Source organism: Miscanthus floridulus, chromosome 5 (assembly GCF_019320115.1).
Source record: "Miscanthus floridulus cultivar M001 chromosome 5, ASM1932011v1, whole genome shotgun sequence".
NCBI lineage: Eukaryota > Viridiplantae > Streptophyta > Magnoliopsida > Poales > Poaceae > Miscanthus > Miscanthus floridulus.
The window spans coordinates 3,444,525-3,456,869 of NC_089584.1; the positions used below are offsets into that span (position 1 = coordinate 3,444,525).

Here is a 12,345-nt window from a genome sequence, read left to right on the forward strand (position 1 = left end):
ATATGGGCAGCCATTACAAACATGAATCAATGATTCATCAATGATAAGTCTATAGTATCAGCTACATGTATCCAAATGAGATCGACTAGCACCTCATTGGCAATGCAGAAAATATGAGTGGATCCACTACAACTACTGTCCACTACAAACCTCATTGGCTCTAGTAGTATGATCAACATGAAGCTCTAAGAGAACATCTGTTTTCCTTGCATCTAGGTTTGTGCAACATCTACTAGGGATACTTCAAATGCTTGCTTTGAACCAACCATAAAGGTTAGCATGTTTCATACAGAGGCAAGGGTAACAAACATTAAAATCAAAGTGAACATATGTTAAAAGGGGTCCCATGTTAAATAATAAAAGGTCACCCAAATTACCATCTATATCAATCCCTCCCCAATTGTGGCCACTAATAGAGCTGTTTTTCATCTGGTGTGATGCCCATATTCTTTTGTATGAAGTTGGTCAAGCTGCTCACATCCTATGCAAGAAAGGACAAGATCAAATATTTTCGTCAGGTAACAATAAGAGAAATATATTAACCTCACCATTCATCTTTACTGAAAAGTCAAAGCATACTCTCAAAAATGACTGACAATATTTTAAGACAACCAAATCCAAAGAAAATCTGATAATCCAAATATAATTTTGAATTTTCCATCTTTGAATAACACTACGTACAGAATCATGAACAATATTCCTTCAAATATTATCTATAGGTAAGTCTTAACTACATAATAGATACAGTATGTACAAAAGATACCATATTCTGCAAGACTTGCTTAGGACAGGCATACCAAGTGGCATGAAAGAATGTAGTAACTGTTCACCTTAATTTGAACAAGAAGAGTTTGCTTTAGTGGATATAAAGATCGAATTGCTCAAGGTTTAATCAACAAATGAAAAACATATACCAAAATAAGATGTCACATATAGCAAGGTAGAAACTATTCAGTTTCATAGCAGTGTAACTTGGGCAAACTAAGCATTCTCCTTTTCCATGATCTAATTCATATTAAAGTGATATTCATTATAATCATATGCCATATTAAGATAGAAAATCTGGTCAGCAAAGTGGATTTCCAAAATTCTAAGAAAACTAGACAAAGCTAGTGCTAGTTTTAATTGTATAAGTTTTGCATCAACAAATATATCCTAATTTTACTGAGAAATGCATCCAGATTCAAGTGTTCTAAATACACAATTCTCCAGATGCAGCAGCCTCTTTATTTCCAATACCAACACCATTAATAAACTACATAATATTAAAGGCACGCGCAGAGAGTGTGTGTGGGGGGGGGGGGGGGACCTGTTCACGGAAGCCAATAAATCTGTAGAACAGGCCATCCTTAATCCTGACTCCAAGCTGATATGGTTTGGGGACTTTCATCCAAGTAACTGCGGTTACATCAGCTTTGTCAATCTCAATGGTCTTTCCTCCACCTTGTCTCTTCCATGCAAGTCCACCAGAATACACTTTAAACTGACCAGGGTTCTGCACAGGTGCAAGGGTCATGACAGTATGTTAATATTCTAAACGTTCACAAAAAGTAATAAATTGTATACTATTTAAGAGCAGCAAACAGCCAAACACAGGAGCAGAAACAGTGGTGCCCTATATTTGAATTCCAGTATTTTTATCTGTGACGCCCCTACGTTTTCCAAAGGTGGTTCTAGCAAATGCATGAAACAATAATTATAAAGTTTATTAGTGCCAAGATGCCCAGTAGGCCATACAAAAATGAGTAAATTAGTGACAAGATGAGGCTCCAAACAACAATGAGGCAGCTATAATTGATCCAATAAAATTCCTGCATATTAGGGAACTTACACAACGTCCTAGTTAGGAAGGGGTGTTCTGCAGGTTAGCAATAATGAGGTAATGTGTCCAGACCCATCCATCTCTATCTCTAGTATCTAGTAAACACCTTCAGTACACTGGGTCTAGAAATTAACCCATCCCACAACTTTGTCCGGGTATGGATTTTCTACATAACAGTCAATAATGATACAATATTAGGACCTAGTTAGTATAGTAAACTAACGCTAGGATCAATCTAATAGTAATAAAATTGTTTATTACAGTTAAATACTACAACCAATGAGGAACTGAACAACCAACCCCAAGCATATCAGTATGGAACAAGATGAAATCATCACTTCTATAGTAGTAAAATTGTGTATTACTCTGTAAGATATAAAGTGTTATTCTCAAAACAGAGAAGACATAATTCCCTGAAATACATGTACATAAATATCACTTCGACAATAATACATCATTGGAAGCAAAGAAATAATGGATTTAACTTACTAAAATGCATGGGGCACTTCTTGATGGGGAAGAGGGGCGCAGCTCGGCAGCAGCAACTTCTCCGGGGGCGCTGGAGAAAGCGTCCACTCGGGTGAGCTGTGACTTCCGGTTCTTCTCCCCAGCCTCCTCCTTAGATCTGCAAAATAGCTTAAGTTAGGGTTTAGGTGTTGGCTTTCACACAACAGCAAGGGAAGAGAAGGGGCGCGCATACCTGGTGGGTGCGCTCATCACCGATGAAGCACAATAGCAGGGGAAGAGAAGGCGGCCAGGAGCGGCGGTGTGCTGTCGGAACCAGCCGGTGGCGTACTTTCATGGAGGGGCGGCATGGGGGTGTGGGTGGGGCAGAGGAGCGGCGTCCTGTCGAGGGCCACACCAACAGCGTCTAGTAGCGGAGGGGAGGCGGGGCGGCGGCGGCAGTGGCGGAGCAGCGATAAAAGAGCAGAGCACCAACTGTGTGAGCTGGTGAACACCTGAGCAACACAGTAGCCAAGTTGATGTTACAGAGCAATATTGAATATCCAAATTCGTTCTAGAACAAAATGTGACATTCTTCTATCTTGACTACACAAATAAGGCTTAATGCTTTAAACTAGCACTGAGAATACAAATGGCACAGTGCAGTTTTGGTTAATGATGTCTCACTAGCATAGTCACACAAATTAAAAGGAGTTTACATCAGAAGTCGTGTCAGGTCAGGTCACATTACTTCATATCAAAAAATTAACCAAATGCAAACATGCTATCAACAATATACAGAAATGATGGCAATGTGAAGCACTGATAGAGCAGCACTCAAACAATATACATAGCAAGACAACTTCCATAAAAATTCTATTTTTTTCTAATAAAAAATGTAAAAAATACTGGCAAAGAATAGATAAATGAAACTGACAAGGTAGATTGCACTTGCCTATAGCAGTAATCTTAGGACTGATTTGAAGAACAAGGTTGTATATGGAGCAGTACCAATCCAAATCATTGAAACAATATGACAAGTAATAAGTATAAGCAATAATGTATCTGGCCATGGTCAGCTCTAATATGTCACCAAGAACTGTGCTGATAATTTATATACATGATTATTACATTATATGATAGCAGACTGAGCAACGCTACAGTAGAGCAAGACAATAAACATGTATACTAGGTGCTGCTGCTGCTGATTGATTTTTACTATACTAGTGCTGCTGCTACTGATTAATTTGTACTATACAATAGTTAAAGAGCAGTTTATTCAAGAGAGCGAACGAGGTTGCTTTTAGTATTAATTCAAGCACAAGGTTGAAAATATAAATTAGCTCACAAGTTTTAGAGATAAGAAGTCTTGGAAGAAGTGGACGATGACATCAATTTTCTCAATCGAAAATGTATCAACTACCAGGCGCTCAATTAGCTAGATGGTAAAACAATATACTCTAATAAAACAGAATGAATTGTGGGCAGCACGTTGTAAGCTAGTTGGTTTCAGTCAAAATTTCAGGGAGCCACCACCATGCCGAGCCCTCACAACACCAAATCCACCACCCACAACATAGGATCCGCCGCCCACCATGCAGGAGAGGAAAAAGAGAGAGGAAACAACGAACCTGCTGCCGCAGCCGCTGCCGCCGCCACCACGTCATGGATCTGGCTGCCATGTCGTGGATCTAGACAGAGGAGAAGGGCAGATGACTCGCCATGGATCCGGCTAGCGGAGAAGAAGGGCGGCCATCCCATAGTAGATTCGGTCGGTGGAGAAGAAGGGCGGCCACCCCATCGGTCGGCAGCTAGGGTTATGGTTGGCGGCTATGAGCTCGTGCACCATGCCTGACTCATGCCACCGTGGCTCATCTAGGGAGCAGGGCGACCTTAGCGCCGGAGAAGGGAGGGAGGGTGAGCTCACGTTGGGAATAGAGGAGCAGGGGCATCGACGCTGGCGTCAGTCTTCTGGGAGGAGGTCGTGAGGGAGAGATAGATGCGGGAGGATGGGGAGCGATGGCCAAGCATTGGGATAAGGCAGCCGGGGCTGCGTGTGTTTGCCGTGGGCACCATATGGGAAGAGTCTAGGGTTTGTCACTGTACTGTGGGCCAGGCAAAAATTTGTGCACGAACTGCTTACGGAGACAGGGCACGTGAGCTAGACATGGGGCCTAGTTTTTTAGCGTCAGACAAATCAACGCTATATCTGGTTTTAGCGACAGATGGACTAACACTAAACATGAACATCTATAGCGACAGACGGCAAATCGCTAAATGAGGATTTAGCGTCAGATGGTCTTTGAGTTATCTTTAGCGTTAGATCATCCATCGCCAAATATAATTTTTAGCATCAGATGTCTGACAGTGAAGCGGTGTTGTGGTGTAGTGACCCCAACAACTTTAGTTTAGAAATAAAAATGTACCATGACTGCTAGCCCCTATAAAATGGCCCTCAGCCAGGAGCTAGCCTCTCTATGCATTTTGGTTTCTGCTAGGCCTTATCAGTCATGATACAATGTTTTTCTCTCACAACAAACCATAGATATCGTTATGCGTCGTAGTCCAGCAAAATGGTGCACACAAGAGGTACTAGAAGAATGCTACTAAAGATAGAGCAACACCAAAGATTGGCGATGCCACGAGGTTCACAGAGCCATCCGTTGCAGTGCGCATCTGGAAAAAGGCCATGTATAGATAAGGCGGATTCATCGATGCCACCTTGTCATCTCCAACCGGTATAGCTCGTAGACCACCTCCGTGCTGCTGTTTGCCCCTAGTTGGTGCTAGAAGAAGGCGACTGAGGTGGTTACATTATAATATATTGATACACATTGATTGTAACATTGACCTATACGTAAATAGGTCTTTGTTATCGTATATAGAATTTTAGTGTAAGGTCTTTGTTATCGTATATGTAATTTATTTCTAATATTTTTGTTATTTTTTGATGTATTTCATTACTATCTAAATAAATATATTGTTGTTGTTAAAACTTTTCCACTGAACTATCTAAATAAATATATCCTTTACATATATGCACCTTCACTGTCGGTTCTACTTAAAAACCGACAGTGATGTCCATGCCCCCCTATATAAAACAAACCACCGGACACATACATCGATCCCACCCACCTACAAACTCTCACAGTCATATTTCTCATGTTTCACTCTCATTTCTCAAGAAATCCACTCTCTCTACGTGATTTGGTCATGGCTCCTGCATTTTTCAATGGTATTGATATGTTGTCTTCTCCAATATTCTATCTATATTCATTTGATCTATATTTATATTCATGTTTCTTTGCATTCTACATTTATATATATTCTTATTCCTTGCATTCGATCTATATTTAATTATGTTGCCACATTTTACTTGGAAGATTTTTTTGTGCATATATTTTATGTTCATATTTTTTGGCATTTTATCGATCAGGTGGTATGAACAACGGACCTCCCCCACCACAAGAACCAGGTTTCCACCCTGGCGATGAGCCATTCGCTCCTAATGTGGCTATTCCATAGTTCCCAGTTCCAGCTATTGTATGAAATATTTTCCAACATTTTTTGTTTTTTTATGCTAACAAATAAGTGTAATTAGTTTAATATCATTGTTGCATACATATATGTCGCTGACTATATCCCTAATAGATTGGCTGCGAACAACACTTAGCTGGTTCTTTATCTCGGACATCGTCGAGAACTCGACATCTAATGCAAGTGGTCGGCTATAGACATGTGAACTCAGTTTTTCCATCCCTTTGAGGGGTGCAAATCATCGGAACCATATCCACGAGACGAGAAGACATAGCCCGGACATGATAAGCGTCCAATTCAATGTCGTGCATATCTGTTTAGAGGCACTTCGACGTGTTTGCTATAATGTGCCTGATTTCTCGCACTTTAAGGCACTTGCTTTGAATGCTGGTGATATCCCTATCCCGCAAGCAAGCGAATGGTTTGTGAGCTACAACCGTGCGGATGTGGTAAAATGGTCACTTATACCTGAGTCGTGGTTATTTGTTATTTATTCTTGTAATAACATTCTCTATTTTTTTCTTTTTCTCCACATGCAGATTGCTCTCCAGGACCTTACCTATGCTGCATGTGGCTTGTGGGCTGTTCTAGACCAAGCTATAGAGCAACTCGGGTACAATTGGGACTTCTGTAATGGTAACCTCGACCAGCTCACTGTAGAAGGACGCCAATACTGCATAAGGATTACTAACAGGGGCAATGGTCGTTTAGTAGGTTACATCTATGGTCGACCGTTCTTTCGGTATTGTGAGGCATGAGAGAGTGCACTCATACGGGCATTGGACTTCATTGATACAAGTGGATACATAATCCGTGACATCAATTACCACATATGGCTATAGAGGCATGTTAGTGTGCGTGGCCTGATCAAACCCGGCAGTAATTCCGATAGTAATTAATGTTTATTAGGTTGGTCTCAAGGTCATAGTTTAATTGGGTTCTAATTTTAATTTGTATAATTTTGTGTGTTTAATTATTATCATACAGTAATTCGTGTAACATTTGTTGGGCAACTAGAAATATACATTTCGGTGTCGTTTTCATCTCAACCTTTTTCTTAGGCTTCCACGTGCCACGTGTGAAGAAAACACCAAGTTTAGGATTTTTCGGAGATGGTTTGCTACTTTCTAAGGTTTAATTGAATTTCCGCGTGACAACACCGATTAAGTATAGGTTGAACTAAGTCTACCCACGAAAAGATCCGGAATGATGCCAAACTTTTACATAGGCTCTAATGTGCCCTAGGGATAAGAATTTTGTAGAGGTGGATGACAAAATCTATTGGTCCAAGATAAAATTCACCCTCTTTTGTCTCATTCGGCACAGAGAAAAATATAATAAATAAAAAAACTGATCAAAAAAACCTCAGATCCTGTGTGGGGTCTTAATTTGTTTATACATGCTTGTTAAAAAAATTTCAAGTCATTTCGATATAGGCAAAGTATACATGCTTCACAGAGGTACATGTGACTTTTCATCGAATCATGACTATACACATAGGTTATTAAGGTTTCTATGGTTCATAGGCATTCCGGTGTCGTATTCATCTCAAACTTTTTCTTAAACTTGCACGTGCCATGTGTGAAGGAAATACCAAGTGTAGGATTTTCAGAGATGGTTTACTACTTTATGAGGTTTAATTGAATTTCCGCGCGACGACACTAATTAATTATAGGTTGAACTGAGTCTACCCATGAAAAGATCCAGAATGGTGCCAAACTTTTACATAGGCTCTAATGTGCCCTAGGGATAAGAATTTTGTGGAAGTGGATGACAAAATCTATTGGGTCCAAGATGAAATTCACCCTCTTTTATCTCATTCAGTACAGAGAAAAATATAATAAATACAAAAACTGATCAAAAAAACCTCAGATCCTGTGTGGGGTCTTAATTTGGGTGTACATGCTTGCCAAAAAAATTTTAAGCCATTTCGATATAGGCGGAGTATATATGCTTCACAGAGGTACATGTGCATTTTCATCGAACCATGACTATACACATAGGTTATCAAGGTTTCTATGGTTCATAGGCATTCCGGTGTCGTATTCGTCTCAAACTTTTTCTTAGGCTTGCACGTGCCATGTGTGAAGAAAACACCAAGTTTGGGATTTTTCGAAGATGGTTTGCCACTTTCAGAGGTTTAATTGAATTTTTGCGCAACGACACCGATTAATTATAGGTTGAACTGAGTCTACCCACGAAAAAATCCAGAATGGTGCTAAACTTTTACATAGGCTCTAATGTGCCCTAGGGATAAAAATTTTGTGGAGGTGGATGACAAAATCTATTGGGCCCAAGATGAAATTCACTCTCTTTTGTCTCATCCGGCACACAGAAAAATATAATAAATAAAAAAACTGATTAGAAAAACCTAAGATCCTGTGTGGGGTCTTAATTTGGATGAAAAAGCTTGCCAAAAAATTTCAAGCCATTTTGACAAAGGAATACATATGCTTCTATTTATTCAGTATATAAAAGAAAATTTTAATATATATAAATATCATTGTCGGTTTCAAAAAACCGGCATTGATGAGAATAAACCGACGGTGATACTGTTTATTACCATCGGTTTATTTTGAAAACTGGCAGTGATATATAAAAAATTAAAAAAATTGTGCCAGCCCTCGGGTTCGAGCGCGGATCTCGGGCTGTAGATTTCATAGTCTTAACCACTGCGCTAGTATAGGATGTGTGTCAAGGGTTATTTACTTTTTTCTTTTGACCTTTAGGCCGCTTAAAAATTATAAAATAGAACAAAAAAATTTAGGCCGCCTAGGACTCGAACACGGGTCTCGAGGGCTAAGTTGAGGGGTCTTAACCGTTGCGCCAGTAGGAGGAGTTCGAAAGAAAATAAAAACTTATCCTACTTAACACCTAACTGCTACACCACATCACTGTCGGTTTGGAGAATGACTCGACAGTGATGTACCCCATCACTATCGGTTTACAAGCAGAACCGATAGTGATTAGCTATTTTTCATAATAAATTAATAATTTATAAAATAGGACAAAAAATTTTGGACCACCTGGGACTCGAACACGGATCTCGGAGGCTAAGTTAAGAGGTCTTAACCATTGTGGCAGAAGGAGGAGTTCGAAAGAAAACGATAACTTATCCTACTTAACACCTAACTGCTACACCACATCACTGCCGGTTTGGGGAATGACCCCACAGTGTTGTACCCCATCACTATCAGTTTACAAGCAGAACTGATAGTGATGAGCTACTGGTATAAAGATGGCATGGGTTGAAATTATCCAAATTTATTTCAACCCCACGCCAACCCCTCCCCCGCGCCGCCGGAGCATCGCCCCACGCCGTCCACCACCCCACACCGGATCACCACCCCACGCTGGATCACCACCCCACACTGTCCACCACCCCAAGCCAGAGCACCGCACCGTCCATGCCAAGCTGGAGCACCATGCTGTCCGGAGCACTGCGCCATCCGTCCCACCGCCGAGGCCTTCAGGAGCGCGTGGACAGCTGCTTTCCCACCCCCACGGTGAGTGCGTGGCTCACTGTCCGCTACGCGTCTGATGAAATGTCCCACAACTGCTTACTTCAATCAGTAGAGGCTTTTCATTTACCAAGTACTACAACTTATTGTTTGATATGATAATTTACTTGCCATAATTTATGTTACTGCTACTTTATTGCAATGCTAGCATACAGTTTGATCATGAATGTCAAGTCTGTAGTGCCACCAATGCTTAATATTTTTCGATGTGAGGATGGAGTATATATATTTTAGACCTGTAGAACTAATATATGCACATCTTAGCATGGACCAGATAGGTACAAGTACAACTATAACCAATTTCTGAAAGATTTGGGTCTTACTCCTTTCACAAATCTCATTCCTAGAGCTGATTATGAGTCACTTCAAGTTTCAAGCTTGTGCAAAAGCCAAGATAAAGAAAAGTTAATTAGACTGAGGCTAACTACAAGCAAACGAGGGTTGTTCGATCAGTATCAGACAGGGTTAAGAAGACAGAAGAAAAATCATTATCAAAGAAGATTGGAATTTAGAAAGATGCTTACCTACACTGATACTTGTGAAAGGACCTCGCGCCGATGATTGGAGGATTTATAGTGAGACTGAAGACTCTAAGACACCTCTAGGAGTATATCCAAAAGTCTTAAACTGGCTCTCTAAATCATCATTTGGTTTTTAACGAATAAAAAATATTCTTTATATCTTTCCTACATCTAACAACTTTTGTTTATCTTGTATGCATTGTAGAGGGTTTAATGCACTTAGACTAAGGTTATGATGACTTAATATATTAATTGGACTGAGGCTATGGTCATGTGCAATGATGATATAATCATAAGTTGTAGAAATTATTACTGAGGCACATGAATAGCTGTTTTCCAAACACTCCTATCTATGCAATGGTTGTGTGTTATTCATAAATATATTAAATTTTATAAGAATACATCATGTTTGAATGACAACCTAATTTACTTAAATGTATGGGCAACCATGGCATGGTATGTAGTGCATGTTGGTCACGTGCCTGGGATTTATCGAACCTAGAAAGATTGCTATGCTCAAGTCAATCGCTACACTAGTAATTTGCACAAAAAATATAACATAGAAGCTAAAGCTTTGAGGACCTACTATAGTCATTCAGCCTACCTTGCAAACCATGGACAACCGGCCTACTATGGTCCAATGAATTCAAACCATGGCCATCCGCTGGCACTGGAGATTGAAGAGAAGTCACCCGTCGGAGATGTGAAGATTAGGAGAATTGCTCCTTGGTCTTGGAAAGATGTCATGCTTTTATTTATGGCTATGGTCATTGCTTTTCTTATTTGGAAGTTGATGTAAGCTTAGTTTCGTAGAACAGTAGGTGTAAGCTTTTGTTGTTTGTGGACTTATTATTAGACTTGGCTATGGTCATTGCTTTTCTATATTAGATAGTTGATGTAAGCTATGGTTATATATTATATATTATATATATATATGAACATATGCTATTAATAGTTGTTTGTAGCCAAAACTAACCATGATCGTGTCACAACCATGACTCATTGTTGCCTGTTACCTCGTCGCCGAAGAATAGATCGACAACAAGAAGCGGCTGATATGAGATGTCAAGATCCCAAAGTATTTCACTTTCCTAACTGAGTATGATAGGGTGTTAGTCAAGAAAAAAACAAAAGAAATCATGGGGACATGTTTCAAGAATTTCAAGGGGACATTGTACAAGAATTTTGTCCTCCAAAATAAAGAGCCAGATTTCGATGGTGGACAGTTTAGCAAGCAGAAGGACTTCCGGCAGGATTTCAAGGAATATAGGTTATCCGAGGAGTACTTAGCACTGAGCAGGAAGAATAAGGAGAACTCACAGAAAGCGACGAATTCTCATCATCTTGGCTCTCGTGGCTACGCCAAAAAGATGTTAGAATTTGAAGTAGAACTTCAAAAGATGGATCGCCTTGCTGAGAAAGGTGTTCAGGTTAAGACCGCCGATTGGGAGGCCAGATCGGTATTATACTGTATGGGGAGGAATGTACGGCACGCCAAGGACGGGAGCTTTAGCTCCACAAATCAACCCATGAGCGAACTCATCCAGAGCATCTCCCAGGTAACTGAGGAGGTGAGGCAAGGGACTTGCACTTCTAATAGGGAGAAAGATGTGCTCACCCAAGCACTCAAAACCACAGAGCACCCTGGTCGCACTAGAGGAACTAGTGTTGTTCCTTGGAAACTAGCATTCCCCCAAGAATCTAACACTTACCGAAGCCACTCGAGGGGTAGAGCGGAACATGAGGCAGAGTATTTGAGGCGACTAAAAGTGATGGAAGACAGAATGGAAGCACAGATTGAGGCGACTGTTAAAGCGTGAGTCGAGCAAATTTTGCTGTCCAAAGGGTCAGGAGTACCACAAAACCCTACTTCTACTGCCTTTAGCCCATAGTTTAGGGGTCGCAACACCTACAGATCGACCCTGCTCAACGAAGAAGAGGCGAATGTGCCTCATCCAATGGACGGCATCACTGAACCCATCAATGTCAAGCTATACATCCATTAGGAATGGACAAAGGACAAGGTGGCGCTCGGCCAGGCCTGGCCTATGAAAGACGGGACAATTAATGGCCACCCAATTCCACAGGGGTACGCTCATGTCACCATTGACAGAATACTTGATAAGAAGTATAACAAGATACCCATTGAGTACCCCGTAGTGGAAGACAGGCCAAAACTTGGTCAAAACGAGGGCTCTCAAGTGGCCTGGCGCAAGCACTTCATTAAGCTTGACCATCAATTGTCCTCTGATGATAAGGACAACTGCGAGTCTTTGTCCACCCACGATGATCACTCAACATCTTCTAATAGAGATCACTCCCCTCCTCATCCGAAGCCATCACCCCCGAGAAGACAAAGGTCTCCTTCTATTCCTCCTCGTTCGACTCCATCTTCATTAGCCCTGAGAAAAGAGACTCCTCCTCCTCCTCCATCTTTATCAGCGCCAGGAAAACAAAATTCTCGTCGTCATCCTCCTCCTCCTCCACCTTAGCCCAAAAC

The 12,345-nt window shown here is 40.8% G+C and overlaps 1 protein-coding gene across 1 annotated transcript; it reads right to left on the reverse strand.

Moving 5' to 3' along the window:
• Positions 1-382: 382 nt before the first annotated feature.
• Positions 383-2,554, reverse strand: LOC136451356 (FACT complex subunit SSRP1-like). The gene is made up of 4 exons (XM_066452065.1): positions 2,523-2,554; positions 2,312-2,447; positions 1,310-1,495; positions 383-481 (listed from the first exon to the last, which is right to left on the reverse strand). Exons 1-4 carry the CDS (start codon positions 2,537-2,539, stop codon positions 410-412), a joined length of 411 nt encoding a protein of 136 aa, XP_066308162.1. The 5' UTR covers positions 2,540-2,554; the 3' UTR covers positions 383-409.
• Positions 2,555-12,345: the final 9,791 nt, after the last annotated feature.